Source organism: Phallusia mammillata, chromosome 8 (genome assembly GCF_965637545.1).
Source record: "Phallusia mammillata chromosome 8, kaPhaMamm4.hap1.1, whole genome shotgun sequence".
Taxonomy (NCBI): domain Eukaryota; kingdom Metazoa; phylum Chordata; class Ascidiacea; order Phlebobranchia; family Ascidiidae; genus Phallusia; species Phallusia mammillata.
Genome location: NC_137259.1, coordinates 9,276,592 through 9,299,072, shown reverse-complemented (window position 1 = coordinate 9,299,072; position 22,481 = coordinate 9,276,592). Strand labels below are relative to the sequence as shown.

The 22,481-nt window shown below is 35.5% G+C and overlaps 3 protein-coding genes across 4 annotated transcripts; 2 read left to right on the top strand and 1 right to left on the bottom strand.

Moving 5' to 3' along the window:
• Positions 1 to 1,819: 1,819 nt before the first annotated feature.
• LOC145205454 (Krueppel-like factor 6) lies at positions 1,820 to 3,678 on the bottom strand. Its single transcript, XM_080078179.1, has 4 exons — positions 3,443 to 3,678; positions 2,669 to 3,305; positions 2,338 to 2,461; positions 1,820 to 2,210 (listed from the first exon to the last, which is right to left on the bottom strand). Exons 1-4 carry the CDS (start codon positions 3,542 to 3,544, stop codon positions 2,159 to 2,161), a joined length of 915 nt encoding a protein of 304 aa, XP_079934305.1. The 5' UTR covers positions 3,545 to 3,678; the 3' UTR covers positions 1,820 to 2,158.
• A 410-nt stretch (positions 3,679 to 4,088) lies between these two features.
• LOC145205060 (coiled-coil domain-containing protein 63-like) lies at positions 4,089 to 13,149 on the top strand. 2 transcript variants are annotated; one of them, XM_080077704.1, is made up of 5 exons: positions 4,089 to 4,132; positions 5,703 to 5,885; positions 7,411 to 7,869; positions 11,636 to 12,171; positions 12,431 to 13,149. In XM_080077704.1, exons 2-5 carry the CDS (start codon positions 5,706 to 5,708, stop codon positions 12,987 to 12,989), a joined length of 1,734 nt encoding a protein of 577 aa, XP_079933830.1. In that variant the 5' UTR covers positions 4,089 to 4,132; positions 5,703 to 5,705; the 3' UTR covers positions 12,990 to 13,149. The 2 variants fall into 2 exon arrangements, with proteins under 2 accessions (XP_079933830.1, XP_079933829.1); XM_080077703.1 differs by lacking the exon at positions 4,089 to 4,132 and adding an exon at positions 5,420 to 5,610.
• Positions 13,150 to 18,490: 5,341 nt separating this feature from the next.
• LOC145204753 (uncharacterized) lies at positions 18,491 to 22,178 on the top strand. The gene is made up of 6 exons (XM_080077348.1): positions 18,491 to 18,842; positions 19,165 to 19,415; positions 19,565 to 20,580; positions 21,270 to 21,353; positions 21,419 to 21,492; positions 22,089 to 22,178. The coding sequence occupies exons 3-6, from the start codon at positions 20,007 to 20,009 to the stop codon at positions 22,176 to 22,178; spliced, it is 822 nt and encodes a 273-aa protein (XP_079933474.1). The 5' UTR covers positions 18,491 to 18,842; positions 19,165 to 19,415; positions 19,565 to 20,006.
• The last annotated feature ends 303 nt before the right edge of the window (positions 22,179 to 22,481 follow it).

Here is a 22,481-nt window from a genome sequence, read left to right as displayed (position 1 = left end):
GATCGGGATTCGGCCCCGGAAGTATCCTGGGTTCGAACCCCGTGAACGACAAAGGGCAAATTTCAGTTCTCGGACTGCCGCCTGATTGTCGAAAAAAATACAATTAAAAAACGTTTTTTTGAGTGCGGCCACCAGATATGTTTTCTTTGGTAATAGAAAATAAAATGATGTCAAATATGTTCTTTGCAATCAATTCATACATTTATAATTTAATGAAAAATAATCATAATTTGCCGAATTGGTTTTGATGTAGCCAGAGGCCTATAACCAAAAGCATTGTTTACATAAGAAGGGTTGCCATACCGTCCTTATTTCTAAGATTTGTCCTAAATTTAAACGGCAATGTCTTAGAAAAATTTATTGTCTTCATTTCTACGAAAAGTATTTTTATGTTTGACTAGAGTCCTTATTTTGGCTCATTTTGTCACACTTAGTGAAATGAGAGGTAAATCCCTGCTACAAGTAAAAACTTCGACCTGAGCTGTATTTTCTACGTAAGAGGAGTTGCTGGAACAGATTGTTTATGACATGTGGTATGTCAACGCTCGTTTTAATTCAAAGATTTGTTTAACAACGTTTGTTTCGATTCGTCTGAAAATTTAATTTTTCCGTTGCCCTTATTTTGTGGTTTATGTCGACGACAACCCTGTTTATAAGTAAGCCAAAGCAATTAGGACGCAACCAGTGATGAAATTCACATTTTTTGTCAGACGGTTCGCTGATCTCATAAAACCAGTGGTGGAATTTAAATTTTTTGTTATGCTAACCGGTTCGCTGATCTCATAAAATTTTGTGGGAAGGTTCTATAGAACCGGTGCGAACCGGCTGAATCCCACCACTGCGGACGCAACTGCTACCACATTTCACAGTGTGATGGTTTGGGAAAATCTACTAACACTCACTTCAGCCGCACATTGGAGAAAGAAATTTCGATGGGTTGCACAAAAAACACAAACACCTATTTTCAAACGGAAAATCCACTAACGTAAACGTCACACTCACATCGGACAAATTTTGCTAATTTAGGTTGGGGTAAGGTATGATCATAAATATCACAATTTAAAATTCAACTTAAATTTAGTTCTCAAAGTAAAATTTTCAAAAAGTTATTTCCCAACCCTCTCTACAGCTGCTACTTTTTAGACCTGCTGCAAGAGGCGATGCTTCACGTAAAAATGCCGGCGGGTAGGTCATTGAAATTTGGTGTTTGATTTGCGACATGAAGCTCGAGTTCATTTTTTTCGAAACCGTCGATATTTAAGCCTCTCAGCTATTGACTGTGAGTGTAAATAAATGAAAAAACAACAGAAGTATTTGCATACACTAAGTATGAGTTCCAAAGACTGAAAACATGTCCTGTGTTTTAATCGTGATTAAATAGATTTAGGGATTTTTCTTTGATATGCAGTGTAAGGGCCAAGGTCAGAAACGCAACTCCAGAGCCAAAGCCAGGCAAATAAAATTTAACCCATACCAGTCACATTTTTGACGAATTATCACGTGATATTGAATCAATATCTCGAGTTTACTAGATCAATATTGAAATAAAATGGCAGTTGTTAAAAAACACTCCTTCTCCTAATGTATTAAAAATGTATCATTTTTGCAAATAATCTCTATTTACATTTTCATCTGACCTGACTTAGGGTGTAACAACACAGGTTACCCAACGCAATAACAAAACCCTGGTCTTTCATGCACACTTGCTTCTTTTTTCAAACAAAACCCTTCCAAATGCAGCCTGTTTTTGAAATTGCTGCATTTTACTAACTTAAAAATGGACTACTTTTCCTTTCAACTAATGTCATTTACAAACCAACAATGAATGAAAGTTTTATTGATACTGAAAACTGTTAGGTTTGTTATAGAAGCTATACGAAAAAATATTTACGCTAATAACAAAGCTATTATAAATATCTGTCAATAATAGATTTTTCATTTTCCCTCAAGATCATAATTTGTAACCAACACGATAAAAAATTACTTAAACAGTAAGCGTAGGCAGTGATATAAAGAACTGCAGATAATGTAACACAGTGAAACTTCATTTTGCATAAGCACACAACAATGAAAATTTTACGTATTTGTGGGTAGTGATATCAGTTAAGTTCAATGTATGCATGTAAAATGATTGGGAAGCAACAGTTTATTTCTTACGTCATGTGTGCCTTTTCATGTGCAGTGCCAGATGATCAGACCTTGAGAAACACCTGCCAGAAATTGGATTACATTTATAAAGACATCAATTATTAAATATTTTTCAACAAACTACACAAATTATGTCAAAATTCAATTACAAGGTAACGAATAGCAATCATTGCAAGCTTTCAATGTTACCTGTCACATAGTGCACATTTAAAGGGTTTTGCTCCAGTGTGTTTTCGATAGTGACGGGTCAGTTCATCACTTCTGGCAAACCTCCATTCACATCCATCCCATGTGCACTTGTATGGCTTTTCACCTATGACAAATTTTGTACACTGCTGATTAAATTCCACTCGATAAATGTAGGTGGTATTGATGCCATACTATGCTGTCCTGCTTTTTTGTCCCACACATATTGATTTTTTTACTTAAAACTCGCACACAGACAGTAATAATCTCACAGTACTTTTTTGCAGTAAAAATATGCACAGCTACACACTCAGCAATCAAACATATTCTTTACCTGTGTGTGTCCTTTGATGGGCCTTTAAATGTGAGCTTTTAGTGTACACTTTACGGCAATTAGGATAATTACATCTGTGTATTCGCTTTTTGCTTGTTTCTTGTTCATCACCATGTTGAAGTTTTACTGTTCCAGGACGATGTGAAGAGTGTTTTATTTCAGCTTGGCAAAACGAATTCAAAGATAAAGTTTGAGATAGTCTAGGTCTTGGTGACAACGGCACAGTTATTCCAGTAAGTGTCAGAAGGGAATGATTAAGTCGGTCACATGTTTTGTGCAAATCATAGTTGTCTATGGAAAAATTGCCACTGTGACAGTTTGATGCACTTGATTGTGCCATTGGTGCAGTCTTCAACACATTTAGTGCTTCTTTAAGTGGATCACATGTTACTTGTGTTGGGCTGTTTTCACCTGACGATGTATCACAAGAGGACAATGATCCAAATCCTGAAGAGTTGCTTCGGTGTAAACTACAACATTTTCTGGATATTTGTATCTCTTCAACAGATAGGCCTGGCCCTCCTTTAACTCGAAGCGGTACAACAAACTTGCTCCATGGGTTAATACATTCCTTTTGTGACACAATAGCTTGGACCTGAGGTTCTGATTGAAGAAACTTTTCCATTTGGAATCTTGTCTGAAAAAAAATTCTAACATATACTTTCATATTTTTAACTCGGAATGTGTTGATAAGTTGCCAATTAATATTTAGCTAATTTGCTTTAATTTTTAAAAATACTAGAAATAACTTGTATTAAAGGGTTTGGTACCAACCTGTTGCCAATTTTCTTCAAGACTTGGCAGAGAAGAAAAATATCCAGTGTCATGAATTAGCTGCAATTCTTTGAATATACTTCCACTTGGTAGAACATCCATTTTGCAGTTTACCAATGAGTAATTTTTCTCTTAAAAAAGTATAAATCTGGTTTAAAAAGATGGTTAATTTGCCGCTTTAAGTGTTTATCTTAAATCAACTCATTCACAGATAACACAAAAGGTTTTTTATCCATGGTAAGACACACCGGTCCGAGTCTGACTGACTATAACAAAAATAAATCAATTTTGGATTAAATGTCACATATCGATGACACTATTTTGTATCTGTTTCTATAGTAGCAAAACCTGACTGACAATCACATAAACATAGTAATAAATAGAGCAGCAATGCTCTTTCGTCTTTAGCAAAAAAAACAGCTTTACTAAGCTGCCTGCCGACTAGATGAAATAGTTGCAATGCTTCACTCGCGCACTCGCATTTTAGCGGCGGCTCGGTATGTCGTATTTCTTTTTTCTCATGACATCATTTCTCTCGTTGCCCATTGGCTGGCCGTTTTTAATCTATTTATAGATGTGTATAAAAGCAAACCGACCGGCACTGTGCGCTTAGTTGCTTGTTGCCCGACATGGTAGCAGGGTGGCCTGCGTCACTAGCAGTACAAAAGCCGCCATGTCTCACCAACAGTGGTACGTACTTTTAATAAAAAAAAACACTTCATGTCGGTGCGGTATTGTGACATTGGACCTATAGTCACCTTACTTTACAAATCTTAACAGTCGTTGTATAAATAACAGAAACTTAGTCACTACAAAAAAATAATCTGATAGTTTCCAAATCATGGTCACATTAGGACAAGTCTTGTGTCACTAAATATCCGCGTTTTAATTGCTGGAAGCGGAATGTGCGATCACGCATTTTTGCGGTCCGAACTTTTGTTCGCCCTCAATCTGAATTGGTGGACCTTAAACGCTACAGAACACTTGTTTCGAACAATCGTAGTTTATTGGTTCCTTTTTGGATTATGTCAATTCAATCTTCAGATTAATTCAATGTTATTACCAAATAACGCTTTTGTACAGTTCAAAAAAATTGGGCGCATTTTGGACAGTTCTTACATAATACGAATCTAAGTGCAAATAGGTCTATACAGCCTATTAAAAAAACAATCTTTAAGTGTACCAGGCTATATACAACGAAATGACCAAAAACTGGACATTGTAAATAATGTTTTCCATATTAGTCTACCAGCACATTGCTACTAATCTTGAAACAACAATGAAGCCGAAAATGCAGCAGTAAAATGACTTCTAGGCCTCTAGCCATATAACAGGGTAGGAACTTAAAATTTAAGAAGGTCAGCGACTCAGCGGAGACGTTTGGATTTCAAATTATGCGTTGACCTCTAAATTTTTTCTAATTTTTGTCGTAGCTCGCATCGATCTTAAATCGAGATAGTCAAAAGCTTTTTTAGTATGCAACAAACGATAGTAACGTAAACCTATAACCACTATATTGAACAGGTTTTAATGTTCAGCATAACGTCACATGTACTTGAAAGCTAACTGGATACCCAGGAAACATGTCCCACATTCACCATATTATATCTATATTGCTTTATTCTCAAATGCAACAAATCTCAGACTTTTCCACCCTGACAGTAAATTTAATTTACAAACAAATAGTATTTGAGTTTGTAGAATGCAACAACAAGCTACAAAACGCAATATTACGCGACAAAATAATAAAAATGAAACGAAACAGTTCCAACAATATTATTAAAAGTTGTATGATTATTGGCAATACCATGCTTAAAAACCTAAACAACAATTCAACGGTATAACGGTGCTGTGCTTTTTCGTTGGTGATACAGGTAAAAGTTTAAATGCGACATTCGACACACGACACTTTGGTTGTCAAGGGAAACGGATGATTAAATAAACGCTGACAGATCCGTTACAGCTTGCAATCATATAACTGCGTAACCCGATTTGCTAAGCTACTCAACCTGCAGCTGTACAAAATAATATTTAGGATTTCAAAACAAAAGTGTACTACTTTAGTGTTTTATTAATTAAAAAAAAGGTTTATTATATTTTCCAGTCTTATCAACATATTAACTTGACTGAAAGAAAGATATAGTTTTTTTGGTTTTGACTAAAAATTGGTGAGTACAAAATATGAATATTTAAAAAGTAACTGCATTTTTTTAAATATATGTTTGGTTTGGATAACATAACTGTTTGTCTTTTGTGTCAGACAATGTATCGTGCAGCAAGCAGGAGGTCGGACAACTCCGACCAAGAAATGGATGGATTGGCTGAAGCAGAACTGGCCAAATTCCAGAGGCAATATCGTATAATGGAGGGTGACAGAAAGGCATATTGTGAGGAATCACAAAATGTTATCAGAAGACAAAGGGCACAGATTACCGCATTACAAGTAATTGCATTTTCCAAGCAGTCAACTGACATCACTCTTTAAAAATATATTGAGAATCTTTAGTCAGAATGGCACTAGGAACTAATATAATGATGTCAATGATTCTTCACAGCATAAAATTCTTGTATGTTTAAATAATTTTGGAAAAAAACGAAAACATTTTTACCTTGTAACTAAATGCATAGTTTAGTACCTTTAAACCAGTGGTTTTCAACCTTTTTCATCTGGCAGCCCTTTGTAGCAACCCAATGTAACCGATGACCCTCTTACAAAAAATTCTATATTTTTTTGGCAGATTTAAGTAGATTAAAGTTATACACAAAAAGAAAGGCTGTACACAAAAAGAAAACCCTGAGCTTGCTAGCTCTCTCAGTTTTTTTTTACACATTTGGTTAACCTGCAAGAACAAATTGCTGTTTGTCCACACTGCGCAGTGACACGCTCTTGAAGCATAGCCAACGCAACAATGCAATTATTATTTATATTTTTTATCGAAAACTTTTGCGATCCCCAGTAAAATGCCAAACAACCCCCAAGGTTGAAAACTACTGCTTAAAAAACAATTGATACACAACCAATTTCATACAATAATGGTTGAAGGTCATGTTTCACTTGGTCATAATTTATTTTTGCAAACTTGTGAAAGTACCAACGGTTAGGATAAATTTGATCTGTTTATACTAGTGATGTACCGAAATCGGCGGTTTTGCTGAATAAATTGGGCCGAATCAACCGAATCATTTATGACGTCACACAAAGTCATATCCCACACGTTTGACATAAAAACAGAAGTTTATCTACCAGGCAATTAGTGCAGAATGGTTGTGTTTCGTCCTTATTTTAGTTCTGTGGGGTTTAACATTGCCTCAAGCATGATTGCCAATCCGACAATGAATTACTGATTTTTTGTCTGCAGTGGGAAAAGCATCAATGTGTTTAAAAAAGCATAAAGATTGACACGATTTTTGTTGGTTCTAAGCAGAAAGGACATGTTTAACGCTTTAAATGGGTGTTCGTAAAAGATTCGGTTGCGGCCGAATCGCAACAAATTATTCGGCCGAAACTGAACTTTTGCAAAAGTGGCCAATTCGGCAAACCGAATATTCGGTACATCTCTAGTTTATACCACAATGGTACGGTCTATACACTTTTTATCTGTGAAAACAAATATTTTCTTAGTTGAACACAAAACAAAAAATAGAATGCACAAACCACACTTTCTTATTTTTCTTATGTCAGATGCACAAATGCAGAGATAGTTCGTCCTGTTGCTAACATTTGAAATTAAATAAGCTTTACGGCATATACATTTTTTAAATTTAAAGCAATTACTATTTATGCTGTTTTAACTACTGCTTATGTAAGTGTTGAAACACAGTGTTGTGGTTTTTAAATTTCAATCACATGTCATATTTGACGACTTTTTGTAAAAATCTTTACACTTGATTCCCTATTAATCCAGATTGTTTAATTTTTTTGGAAAAGGCTTATTGAATGATTCCTAAAGTAACATGAAAATTTTTAGGAAGAACGCGCTGAAATCCAAACAAACTTACAGTTGGCACAATCTTTCCAAAATCAAAAGAAAGACAGCACCAATATTGATGACCTATGCAGTCTACTCGCCGAACAAGATATGTTTGAAGAATTAATTTCTGATGAAGTTTCTGCCATAAAACAACTTGATACAGATGTAAGGAAAATGGAAGTCCAAATTAATCAGCAGCATAGAAATATGGGTGGAGTCCATTCAAGTCATCTTCGTCATGTTGGTACTCAGAAGCAGATTAGAGTTTTGGAAAATCGTCTTGATAAAGCTACTTTAGAGTTCAACAAAATGCTGACAAACAATGCGAAACTTCGTGAGGAGATTGATCACTTGAGGTCTCAGCGTGCTGTATTTGATGGCCTACACAAAAAATTGAGCAAAGATTTGAATGAACAGAAGCAACAAATGGGTGAAATAATCGAGCAATCGACACAGGTGGGCAAAAGACAGTTAGTAGTCACAACACCCAGAAAGAAGTATTTATAATGATCTTTTTTAATCTAAAATTGTGTTTACATTAAAGTTAGTTTAACAGTTGTAGCCAGTCCTATTAACAATGGACAAGTTGGCCACTTGTTATATTTTTTTTCTGTCTAACGCGGATTTGTTCCCACGTTTTGGTCAAGAAAGAATGGTTCAAACTTTTTCAAATTAACACACATTATAGATATTGGTCTAAAGATGGTCCATGTGAATTTTGACCCTGTTTGATCAGTTCACCCACAGCCCCCCAAAACGTGAAATTTTTAAAACAGCTATACTTGCTAAAGCAGATGATTCTGGAGTTTAATACTTTTTTTATTGGTATATTGCAGCGTATTTTAAAGTATTTTGTAACTTGAAGTTGTATATATCCATTTTCACCCTTTTACCCCCAAATATTTGTTTGTTTGTTCACATGTTAATGAGGTCATAAATACAAGACTTAACCTGCTGAAATTTTAAACAGCTGTGGATAGGGTGCTCCTTGTCGGCTGTTTAAAATTTCAGTGCAATCTACTCAGTAATTAGTAATTATTCCTACAGCCCCAAATATGTTTTTACATGCTCTCTTTTATCAAATTTGTGCTCGCTCAGTGCATAGCTGACGCAATGGGAGTGATTGACGATAGTGGCGCATGGAAAAAAATGCCTGCTTCACGCATGAACGCAGTCGTCACTTGACCATATTCTCACTGGTTGGAATTAAGATGTTACGATGTTAGTTATATTGCGCTGTCAACGTTAATGTAGGTCAACTTATTCGTGTTTCGAAACGCAGAGCAACAACGCAGCACGATTTGTTACACCTGTGTAACGTGACTTCTCAAACTGAAAGCGTTAATAAAACTGTTTCAGAACAGGTTTTGGACATAAAAAGCCCAGCTAAGCAATCGTATTGTTGGTATGTAGAAACTTAACGGCGCCAGGGAACGCTATGTGCGAATTAAAAATCACAATTCAACAAACAAAGGGCTAAGGAAAACAAATGTTGAAACTTTGTTAAAAGTTTAAATGGACTCCATTTTCCACCTCGTGAAAACAACGTGCAACTCCGTGTCGAAAAAAGCCCAATTGGGTGCGAAAAGCGCATAACGGGACGTGCTATCAGGCAGTCTTTTTGCACTGTGCAATTAAGATATGTTTGTAGATCATTTAAAAATGTTAGTTATGCAGATGTTGTATCCCGCAGTTTTGCGTCTTATGGCGGTTAACGACAGGCCCCTCCTGCCGCGATCGGCGCCATATCTTTATCTAACAAGATTCGCACGCTGCGAGACAATGATCGCTGACGAAAATGAAACCGTGAAAAATCGACGTTAACCTCTGTTGTCTGGAGCTTTGCATTGACCCCAACCACGGGAAAAAATGTTGCCCCTATATAACATTTGATGAAATTAGTTGTCGTTGATTTATAAAAATCTCCTACATACGTTTACTTGAGTAGTTTATGCGCCATTCATCCTGTTACAAATTTAAAATATATGTGTGTGGGGGGGGACCCATTGGTTTTTGCTTGCAAAAACAATTATGTTATAACAGGCCACAAAAATATTGGTACCATACTGAATGTATCCATCAAATATATATCCCTTACAATTATAATGAATGATGCGTAGATATGGCACAGTTTCTGTAAAATGGAATATATAGGAAAACCACTATTCCAGTTTAACAATGATTGTGCCCTATTTTTACTGTTACCAAATCGCATATGCACATGTGTGGGGACCCATTAGATTATGCTTGCAGAAACAATTATGTTATAAAGTGCCAGGAAAAAGATAGTGACCCAATGAAATGTAGGTGCCAAATATATATCCATTATAAATATAGTAAATGGTATATGTGGTACATCGGTATGTTTGATGTAGTATATATAAACTGGCAATATATAGGAAAACCACTATTCTAGTTTTTATGTAATATTGCATTTATACATTAATACATGTAGAATTATAGAATATAGCAGTTCTTTTTTAACCCGAAAAAGGTACAAAAAAACAATGTTGGGGTAAAAAAAACAAGTGGACATTAGGACCATTAAAAAAAAATTAAGTGTCAGTTGGAACTTCAATTCAATTATATGAACTTAATAAACCATCTTAAAGTCAAAGATAAGACAAATTTCATTAACAACTCTGTTACAATAAATAAGCCAAAAAAACACAAGCCACATAAAAAAAAATTGTCTTCGAAATTTTGCAAACCAAACTTACAGCAGTTAGTAAGCTGTTTGTAAATTAATTAAACACTTTCAAATTGGTGCTAAGACTTTCCATGGCTTTGTACCTTTATTGCACTGCATTTATTGCCTTTGATTTGGTCTTTTTTCATTTACCACTCTTTTGTTGGTATGCAACTAGGTTTAAATAGAGCTCACCCACTTGCTGACCGGTCATGTAACCTAAAACCTTATTGAAATAAAGTTTCGATTTTCTATCCCAAACTGATTGAATTACCACATAATGATTTGACAACCTCTTTTTCTTACTTTGTATCATTTTTCTTTAGGCATGGACCCCAATTTGTACTTTTAGCCATGCAGGTATACTTTTTGGTAAAAATTCCTTCAAAACTGGGCCCCCAAAGCAATTTTATACAACTTTGGTTTAAGTACATGTTTTATAGGCTTTCTTTTGTACCTTCTAAACTTCCAGGTGACAAATAAAAATGTTTGGGCAAAAAAAAATTTTGAGGTGTAAAAATACATAGCTTTTTATTACCCCATTCCTGGGGTAAAAATGAACAACAAGATATCTGAAAAAATTTAGAAGCTAGCCAAGTGAAATCTTTTTTGTTTAATTGGTCATAGTTATGACACAACACAGAACAAAGGTCATTGACACCAAACTTGTAATAAAAAATCTGCAGGAAAGTTTCTAAAGGTTGTTGAAGACTTTTTAAGATACGAATGTAACTACTATTGTTTCAACCTGCAGAACATTGCGTAGAAACAAAATCTGAGAACGGTTCATGGCTTATTTTTTAGGCAGAGAATAAATACATCCTATGAAAAAGAAAGCATTTTTAAAAAAATTTGGGTTTAGCTGTGAGGGTATTGTTTTTTTTACCCCAACTTCAGCAAAATTTTTTTACCCCATTTGACTATAATTCAATATGTGGACAGCTGCATTAGAAAGCTGGTGGGTGCCTTATAAGTAAATACCCATGTTGATGCAATAAACTTATATCATAACTCCAAAAAAGTTTTTTTTTTTTGAAAACTATATTTAGTATATTAATACATTGCCTGTTGATTTGCATCTATTGCCTTGCATTTTGTAAAACTTGGCACCTACGACCTATTGTATATTACTTTATAGTAGCTGCATGACACAAAAAGATACTATTTAAAAGATTGCTTAATAAAAATATTTTTTATTTCATTGTTTAAAATGTGATCAATATATCGATAATATTATCGATATACATGATATGTCAAAAATAGGAAATAAAAATATTGGATGATGGCCTGATGGGCATTGATAAAGGCAGAATATGCCTGCCAGAAACAACTTTATTACAACCTATTCTGTAAATCGACATCCTTTTACTTGTATTTGCTCTGTTCTGTATGTTTGCAATTTACTTTTAGGATAGAATCTGGTATATATAGTCCTGTGTTTGCGGCATTTGTTTCACTGCATAGCCCCAGTGGATGCACACAAAAGTTTGTAAGACTTTATTATGTATCTTTTTAAGTCATCTTCTATTACAGGCATATGACCAACGAGATGATGCACAAGCTAAAATGATGGCCCTTAAGGAAAGAAATGAAAAAGATCTTGCTCAGTATAACATGGAATACAAGGAGCTGATGAGAATAATTGATCATGATGCCAAATTGAAAGCATTTATGAACATGAAATCTCAAGAGAGAAGTGAGCTCGAAGAAGAAGAGGCAGCAAAAAGAAGGGCAGGTGAAGAAGATAAGGCAGAACGCACAGCAGAGGAAACCATGGAAACATATCAAAAGGCATTTGAACAAATTCAAGAAGTTACTGGTGAAGATGACATTCATTTGCTTGTCAATCGATTCATCGAAACAGAGGACAAAAACTTTGCATTGTTCAATTATGTCAATGAGTTGAACAATGATCTTGAAGTGATTGCAGAAGAAATAGCTGAAATTCGAGCAAGCATCAAACAATTTAAGGATGAAGGAGTGGAGCATCAGAGTGAAAGAAAAGTCCTTTTACAGTCTCTTGAAGAAAAACTGTCCTTGACGACAAAGGAAGCTGATTACTATGACAAGTGAGTGTATTCATGTTTTGCTGTTGATACTGTAGTGATGCAATAAAACAGTTTTGGACAGGTGCAGAAGAGTTTGTTCCATAAGAAAATAGTCTGCACGATGATAAATTGATCAATTTAGAATAAACTTTATTAAACGAAGTTAGACCAAGTGTTTTGTTGCCCATGGGACTGAATGTGACTTTAAAATATTTTCTTACAAAACAGCCCAAAAACTTTATGCCATTATTTTTATTACTTACGAAGTTTATTTTCACAGACAATTAAAGGGGACAGAAAAAATATTGGACCAACTTAAAGCAGGAATTGAATCTGTTTTTGGGAAAATTAGTTGTGATAGATCCAGCATTGCTGTCAAGCTCGGTGACAATACAGCTGTCAACGAAAACAACATGATGCAGTATTTGGGAATTATTGAGCAAAAAACAAATGATCTCCTTCAAATGCATGCATTTGTTCAACTGAAAGAAATAGAAAGCAAGCCTGATGCTAACGCTGGGGCACAACCAGTTGCACCTACTGCTTTACTTGGAGGTCCGGCAGTCCCTCCAAATTTAGCACCAGTACAGATAACACCACCATCCACTGAAGAAGATCATGATGATGATGGAGATTCTGCTGAAGAATCGGTAGATTTTGATCGGCCCTTGACACAGCATGAGTTAAAGCAAAGAGTGATTAAGCATGTAACAAGAAAGGAAATGGCAGGTCCCCCAACCCAAGGGGGTGTAGCAGGAAAACGAGCTGAAAAGCCTTTGCCCTCAACTGATAAATCTGTAAAAATTGATGCCTTCCAAAAGAAGAAGTTTACAAAATAGATATTGTAGATTATTAAAGCCATTCATAGTTTTTAAAGCCATAACTAGTAAAAAAGCCACACTTGTGACTAATGCACTTGTAATTCTCTTTTAAATTTAAAAGATTGATGCAGCAGTGTTATTTGATTTTCCACAATAAAGTGACACATCATTGGTTGTATTGATTTGCTTATTGTTGATCAGGCAATGTGTGTTTAACTTGAAGGGTGGCTTAACACAGTTTGTCATTGCACATACACTATAACCTATTTTAAAACATAAATATGCTTATTTTATATTGGGTCCCATATTAGCCGCCGTCTTTTATAACCTTAGTTGTTTCTGCAGGCAGAAACTCATGGGTCCCCACACATGCAAGTTGAAAATAATGCATTTCAAGAGATAACTACCAGAAAGTCGGGTGTTGTAAGGCAAAAACAGTGATCAGCACTGGGCTGAAATAAGAATACTATGTAGAGTACAAACTATACAAATCAGATTCACCCCAGATATTGTTTGAAGTAGGTCCTATTTTACTTTTTTTTTGAGATAAGGAGTAAATAGTGGCATAATGGGATAAAACAAAAAAATATGCACCTATGAAGAGGAAATTCGACAAGCTGTCCAATTTTCATTCAATTTGAACATTGGTAAAATAGTTACCCATTTTAGGAGCTAGTTGGTTAAATTAAGGTGCTACAGCACAAAACACAACAATTGAGGACTTAAAATAGTCTGTTCCATAAACTTGGCAAATTTCATCTAATTCCGACGTTTTAAAAAATTCCATTATTTTACAGGCCGGGTTGGTGGGGTAAATGTTGGAGCTATAGGGTAAAACACAACAATCAACATTTATAAATGGAAAATCCTACAAGCTATCCAAATTTCATTAAATTTAAACGTTGTGTATTGGACTTTCATTCGGACTATTAAATGTGCCTAAAGTTGTTTAGAAAACTAATTTTCGTGGGCTAGTGGGGTAAATGTTGGGGCTACAAGGTAAAACACATCAATCGAAACGAATACTTTACGAATACTTGCATGACTGTATTAGAATTCATGAATACTTTGGTAATTTTTGAGTGACAGCAATTCGAATAAAACGTGTCTAGTGTTAGTATTCATGAATAGTTGACCAAAAACCAACAACGTGTAATTCGAATAAACCCTAAGCGTGTATTGGTATTCATGAATACGTCTTCCTTTGTGAAATGTAGCAATTCGAATTAATAGTTCTGGTTATTTGTATTCACGAATTGTTCAGTTGTTGTAAGAAGCAAACAATTCGAATAGCATTCGAATGCACCGATTCGGATATTTGTAGTTGCGGAAAATAAAAGAAATAAAAGCGCCCCGAAACTTGAAAGGTATTCGATCAAAAAGTAACATGGGTTTATGAATTGCAAATTTATTGGTAAAAATGCAAACCAACGAGCTTTTTGTTGCCACATTAGCTTGACTGATTTAAGTCTCCGTTATATAAATTTCACCAAATTTACATGGGATGTTTGCTTCATGAACACGCTACACCTGTCATGTGCTGAGAACAATCCAATGTTGCAAGCTTTGTAACACAATTCCATTTATGTAACGTCAAAATTAAACTTCTATGTGTCATTGTTTCGTAACATTAACAAAAACTTGTCAAAACAGGTCACATTCACTGCCAATTTGAATTGTATTCGAACTATTTGGCAAAAATATGTAGCAAAATATTTTCGACTACTCCTAGATTGGAGGTATTTGACAATTCGAATTGTATTCGTAAAAATGTAGTCATGTATTCGAATTTAAGTATCTCACGTTACCAAAGGCTGACAACAATTCGAATTGTATTCGTAAAAAAGTAGTCATGTATTCGATTTTGCAAATTGTTACGTAACCACATGCAGGCTGACAACAATTCGAATTGTATTCGTAAAAAAGTAGTCATGTATTCGATTTTGCAAATTGTTACGTAACCACATGCAGGCTGACAACAATTCGAATTGTATTCGTACAAATGTAGTCATGTATTCGATTTTACGAATTGTTACCTTGTCAAAGGCCGACAACAATTCGAATTGTAATCGTAAAAAATATCGCGTATTCGAATTTGCAAATTCTTAGGTTGGCAAAAACCTACAACAATTCGAATTGTATTCGAATAAATTTACTCCAGATTTTGTATTCATGAATTGTTGGTTCAAAAGATAACATCAATTATCCGAATTGTATTCATGCACCATCGCACGAAAGCCAAGATCATTCGAATACAGCACGAAGGTGGCAAAACCTGTATTCGAATGCATTCGAATACGAATGACGAATACGAATTGGCCCATGTCTGGCTACCAGACATGGGGTCGAATACACGCGTCCTGTATTCGAATTCATGAATACTATGGTAATTTTTGAGTGAGAGCAATTCGAATAAAACAAGTCAAGTATTTGTATTCATGAATAGTTGACCAAAAAATAACAACGTTCCAAGCGTGTATTCGTATTCATGAATACTTACGTACTTTTCAAATGTATCAATTCGAGTTAACAGTTTTCATTATTTGTATTCACGAATTGTTTAGTTGTTGTAAGAAGCAAACAATTCGCATGCACCGATTCGGGTGTTCGTAGTTGCGGTATTCGAAACAAAAAGTAGCATTTGGGTTTATGCATTGCAAATTTATCGGTAAAAATGTAACCCAACGAGCTTTGTTTCGACACATTAGCTTGACTGATGTAAATCCCCGTTATATAAATTTCCCCAAATGTTCATGAGATGTTTACTTCACCTGTCATGTGTTGAGAACAAACCTAATCAGGGTTAATCAGGTACTGTCGGCTGAATTCGGACAGTATTTGACTGAAAATCGGACATTTTAGGACAAAAAAAAAACGAGAGCGTACAATTGCAGACAAGGTATCAATATCGAGGTGCCAACTGCCATTTTTGTGCGTTTACGTTCTCTACACTCATAAGCGCCGAGTTTTACACAAATGCAAAGAGGCGGACGTAAAATGTGACGTCACTTATGCGTGCAAACACAAGAACTGAAATCCAAACTTAAAGCCCAACAAACTTCCCATGTTTGAAAAAAACGATATGTTTGAAATAATATTTAGTTGTCAATTGCAACACGTTGCTGTAGCGTTTATCATTGGTTTCGCAACGTTTAAAAAATGTTTCGTCAACTTGTTGCTTCATATCACCTTAGATAACCATTTCTTACAATACAATTGCATTGTGCACAGCAATGGCCAAACATTCACTGGCAGACAATTATGTGTTTAATGTCATAAACAAGGTACTAAACAAAACAAGTTGCACTTTTAAACCACGTTTTGTCGTAAAAAAGGTTTGCAACCGTCAAAAAGTAGGAAGGAGACAAAAAGTTATTCAATCAGCAAAATTGGGACATATTAGGACAAAAAACTAAATGTCCGTCGGACACAGCATGTGAAATTAGGCCAATTTATCGTTTTTTTGTCCGATTTTTAGGCCACCCGGCAACCCTGAACCTAACGTTGCAAGCTTTGCAACACAATTGCATTTGTGTATCGTCATAATCAAAGTTCTATGTGTCATTGTTTCGTAACATAAACAAAAACGTGTCAAATCAGGTCACATTCACTGCCAAATCGAATTGTATTCGAATCTATTTGGCAAAAATATGTGGCACGATATTTTCGACTACTCCCAGTCTGGAGGTAATCGGCAATTCGAATTATATTACAAAATATAGTCAGGTATTCGATTTTACTAATGTTACGTTGCCAAAGGCTGACAACAATCCGAATTGTATTCGTATAAATATTGTCATTTATTCGATTTTACGAGTTGTTATGTTGCCAAAGGCCGACAACAATTCGAATTGTATTCGTAAAACATTATCGTGTATTCGAATTTGCGAATTCTTAGGTTGGCAAAGACCAGCAACCATTCGAATGGTATTCGAATGAATTTACTCAAATTTGTTGATTCGTATTCATGAATTGTTGATGCAAAAGTTAACATCAACAATTCGAATTGTATTCGTAAAACATTATCGTATATTCGAATTTGCGAATTCTCAGGTTGGCAAAGACCCGTAACAATTTGAACAGTATTCGAATGAATTTACTGAAAATTTTGTATTCATGAATTGTTGATTTAAAAGTCAACATCGACTATTCGAATTGTATTCGTGCACTATCGAATGAAAGCCGATCATTCAAATACAGCACGTAGGTGGTAAAACCTGTATTCGAATGCATTCGAATACGAAGACGAATACGAATTGCCCCATATCTGCATGCTACCCAAATTTTAGCTAATTCCGACACTGTTTAATAAACACACCCCTTTTAGGGGGCTTGTGGGGTGAAATTGGGGCTACAAGGTTAAACACAACAATCAGCTCATATGAATGGTAAATTCTACAAGCTGTCCAAATATCAGCCAATTCCGACACTGTTTAAAAAACTGACCCATTTTAGGGGCTAGTAGGGTAACTAATGGGGTTCGACACACAAACTAAAAAAATATGAAACCACAATGACTCGATCAATACTCAATAGTATATATATGTGCTTATTCCATGTTTTAAATGTTTAAACCAGCGGTTCCCAAACTGGGGTCCGCGGTCCTTTAGGGGTCCGTGAGGCAATTTTGGGGGGACCGCGAAGCGGTTGAAGTTATTCTATAATCTTATTTGGCGTCAATTTGTGCCACTAAATCAGTTTAAATCAAAGTAGAATTGAGAATCGGCTGTCTCCATTACTAAACAATTGCCTTTATTGAATGACAACTATCAAAAAATGCAATTGTTCGCGCACAATCGTAATGTTTTTGTCCTGTTTGTGATGTCACATGCTGTCTTTGGATGATTGTTATCGCAATTTTGCATAAGTAGCTAAAATCCTGCAATTAACTTTCATTTTTCTGAAATACACATTTAGTCTTAAGGACCGCGAGCCCTCGAAATAATGGCGAAGGGACCGTTTTGCAAAAAATATGAAAAAGTTTGGGAACCACTGGTTTAAACTTTAAATAAAATGCTATCTGATAGAATGTAGTTCAATGCAACACTCCCAAGTTTACCACTATTAAATGTAAGTCATAAATATCCACCTCTTGCTGCTTGTATGCGAGTTGTTTTATTGAGTTTCTTGTTGTACGTGTACATCAGGGGTGGGCAACCTTTGTTACTGTAGGGCCATTTATAAATGTCAAAATTGGATCGCGGGCCGCACATGTGCATTACACAAAGTGATTTTGCTTTGTTTCTTACCAAATATGCTTAACTACAAGTATAATTCGTATTTGATTCTAGCCACATTTTGCCACATCGCAGAAAACTAGCATCAGGCGCATTAATCAGCTCAAAAATATGTAATAATTGGACTCGTTTGCCAGTACTTTTGAAATCCAAGCGTCTCTGTGGGCCGCACAACCTTTAATAAAGGGCCGCATGCGGCCCGCGGGCCGCAGGTTGCCCACCCCTGGTGTACATGATGTACGAATCTGTGCTGCCTTCAAAATTTTATCTCATTAACCACGTATGTGTTACACTAAATTTTGTTCAAAACGCACATTTATTATTAGTGTAGAATCGTTTCTGCATTTTATTACAACACAATTTTCGTACACCACTCACCAACACCAAAAATAGCATGACGTCACGAGTGGATGCACACTTAAAGGTAGCTCCAATATAAAGGAAAACGTACAAATAAAACATTTTATCGTTACCTTAGTTTTCTTACAGAAATTCTGACCATTTCTGACGCTCACCGCAAATGCCTGCCATTTCGGAATTTCGCACACTTGAGCATTGTTCATCAGCGATTTTGATTGTGCGAGACGGTGTAGGGGTAGGAAGAATGCTTGTACTGTGTGTGCTTGCAGTCAAGGTAAATGATGGTGGACTTTACAGCAACACATCATTCTGGATACCTATAATTTGCTTTAGCAATACACAATTTAACTTTTTATTCATACAATATTACATTTTAGTTACAAATAGTTGTTGTGTTTCACGTCTTTTTTGAATACAAGTTGCCCACATTCGTTGATTATATTTGTTTTACCAAATACTTTTTATGCATGGCGGATTTAACAGTTTACCACTTTGTTTTGCTTTAACATATAAGCTGTCTCTATTACGGTAGCTTACAGTAATTTTTGTCAACCGTTGTGTGTAAGGACAAAATGACACCATTTGCAATTTTGTAGGAAAAACAGGAAACAAAATAGATTTCCAAACGATTGTCGCCTTAGTCGTTTAAATTATTCATTGAACTCATTTTCATCGAGGCCAGCTTGGTGGCATTGTTGGGAGCTTTAAACAACTGACGTACCTGAAGTTTACAAAGAGACTTAATTGTGACAAGAATGTTGGGTGAAGGCCTCACACTTTTCGTCGTTTTGATGGGAATTCGCATCGAAGCCTCAACTTCAACAGATCTTTGTCCACTAGGATGCAAGTAAGTTTTGTGGCAGAAAGTTACAAAAACTTCGAAAGAATTTTTTTAAAAGACATATGTCAGATTTGTAACTATTGATGATATCCGCTTCAATCTAAACGAATTTAGACTAACCTGGATTTTTTTAAAACTTGCGAGTGTTACACCAGATGTACGCAATTGCCAACCCTTGCTACTGTGGACTGCTCTGGTGCCAGATGGTATACCCATGTTCCTGACAACATTTACGTAAACGTTACCGATATTGGTTTTTCTTTCAATCGTTTGACCAAAATATCAAACCAGGTAAGTTATTTTTTTGGAAAGAGATAGTGTTCACAATTTCGTTTTTTCGTACAGACGTTTTCCAAGTTTATAAAGTTAGAGTTTATCCGCCTTAGAGAAAACCTTCTTAGATACATTGAGCCTGGATCGTTCTGTAAACTTCACGAATTAAAGAGGTAACTTTGAATTCGGGAATACAAATGTTGAAGATTTTTTTAAAACAGATGCATTTAAAAGCTTTATTTGCGTGAAAATCATTTTGTACTAAATCAAACGTATTGCAGCCTTGATTTGTCAAGAAACAAACTGACGACGTTTTACTGGAAAATGGTTTTGGAACTACCGAATTTAAAAATTCTTAGACTAAAAAACAATTTGTTGACCACATTTCCACATGACAAACATGTTCTTTATGCTTTGCAAAGTCTCCAGCTTTTGTCCATCTCCGCAAATCAGTTTAAGTGCTCTTGTCACTTCATTACATTTTTAAAATGGGCTGATTATGTAACAGAGGAAAAGCTTGTCAATTTACTTCACCACGACAGCTTGCTTTGTACGTCAATATTAAATTGGATCAGGTTCGGAATGGAAAATTATCAAAAAAACAAAACATTTTGGAATTCGTATGTATGTGCATTCCCGACGGTGGAAGTTTACGCTACTCATACAAATGACACATTGAACACCGTTGAACAAATAGCATTAACGGTTGGATCGAGCAATGCAAGTTACTGCTTAGTAACAAAGAACGAGGAACATGATTCCCTACGAGAATTTCGTTGTACGTTGTTTGCACAGGAAAAACCTCTGGCCCTCTGGTGTAATTCGTATCTTGAAAATAATACAAAATGGATTGGAACAGAGGTGGTGACCAAAACGACTTTACAGCTTTTCAGTTCAGGTGAGAAAAAAAGTTTTTTTGTAAAAGCATGAAAATCGGTGTCTCTTTAACTCGAATTGATTATTCCATACAAAAGAAGAAAAACTTAATAAACAAAGATAAAATTTCAGTGCTCCAAATAGGTTTGCAAACTGACAAAAAGAACTGCAATGTGACAAAAAACTGACAAAAGAACTTAAAAATGTATTGATAGATACTTGGTGCATATAATTAGCGTATACACAGAGTGCCATAGACACAGACGCAAAAATTAGGACAACCGAAAAATTAAATTTTCACACGAAACGATACAAACGTTTTCGAACAAATCTTTGCATTTATGCGAGCCATGACGTATCATTTGCTATATATTTTGCCAGAAACAATCTGTTCTAGCAACTCCTTGTTTGCAAAAACATACTTTTCGGTTTGGTTTTTTTTTTACTTGAAGCAGGGATTTGACTGTCATTTCACTAGTGATTGTTGGAAATTAGGGCTCAGGTCAAAAACAAGAACATTTCTTAAAAATAAGGACAATAGTTTTTTCTAATAAATTACCCTTCTAAATAAGGACAAATCTTAGAAATAAGGACGGCATGGCAACCCTGCCCATGCAGGACCTGCGCTGTAAAAAAGGGCTAATTATGTGCACCTACACAGTTACTTCGCAAGATACTATAATTAAATGTAACAAATAATTTTTTCAATAGACAACATTCAACTTCACTGCTTGACTGAACACATCTCAGGAACTATTCGGGTTGTGATGTGTATACAACTTCAACACACCAATAGTATGATCATTTTTGTTCATCGTAAACCAACCTTAAAATAACGAAGTGTTGTAAATTTTGTGTAGGCATACCGAGTATCACTGAAACTAGTATATCCTCGGCAACATTGACAAAAAAACAAGTTGATGTGACCACAAAGGTGGGTGTTACACTTTTATGACCGATAAATTTTGCCAAAACCAAATTGATCATCGATTATCATTAGCAAGCGATTTTTGGAAAATTGATTTTGCCTTTAGGACTCCACAGACTCGATGGTGTGGACCAACGCAGATAAACAGAAGGGTCTCCAGATTATGCTGCCAATCTCTTTGTTTTTACTGCTTGTGGCTACTATTCCACTTGTATTATCTGTATTTTATCTTTTTTGGCGACGCTATTATGTGCAATATCAAAGGGGTTTTCGCCCATGAACCCAAAAAAATACTTGCCATAGGTTTTGGCACCCATGTTAATTTACCTTTATAACCTTCAGTCGCTGAGGGGTACAGAACCCGCGGACAAGGATAAAACAATTCTGCGACCGAACACGTATATGTTCAATTAGGCCTACATACTAGCGGCCGGGCATTGATTAAAAAAATAGTTGTTTGAACTAGAAAGGTTTGTTACAGAATAAAAAAAAAGTTAGACTTTAGTAAACGCATCGTTTGCAAACAGTGGGAAGTGAACAGAAGTACAGCAGTAAAAGGTTGTTATGTCATAAACTGTTCATCATCATATTTTTATTTCCAGTTGCGCATGTGTTTATGTCATGCAAATGTAATACATTGGTCATTGGATAAGCAAGTGACGGGCGGCGAAGGGCAATATCGGTTCAAATGATGGTTCAATTATATTCTTGAGATCACATTTTATTGATAAACCCTATTTATTTACCAATGTAAAGGTTAAACGGAAACATGGATATATTGGCCGTTTGTAAATCACGTGATGCGACCGCCGAGAGTGAAAACGTTGTGCAATCCTGGTTTAAAGCAATGGTTCCAAGACTTTTTAAAGCGCCTTCATTATTCCTAAACCTTAATTTTGTGATTTCCCGCGACCATTGTGTATGCATCTTGGTGATTGCTTTAGTGCAATTATGTTGATATGTTGTCTTTCACCAAGCGAAATAAAATCAACTTA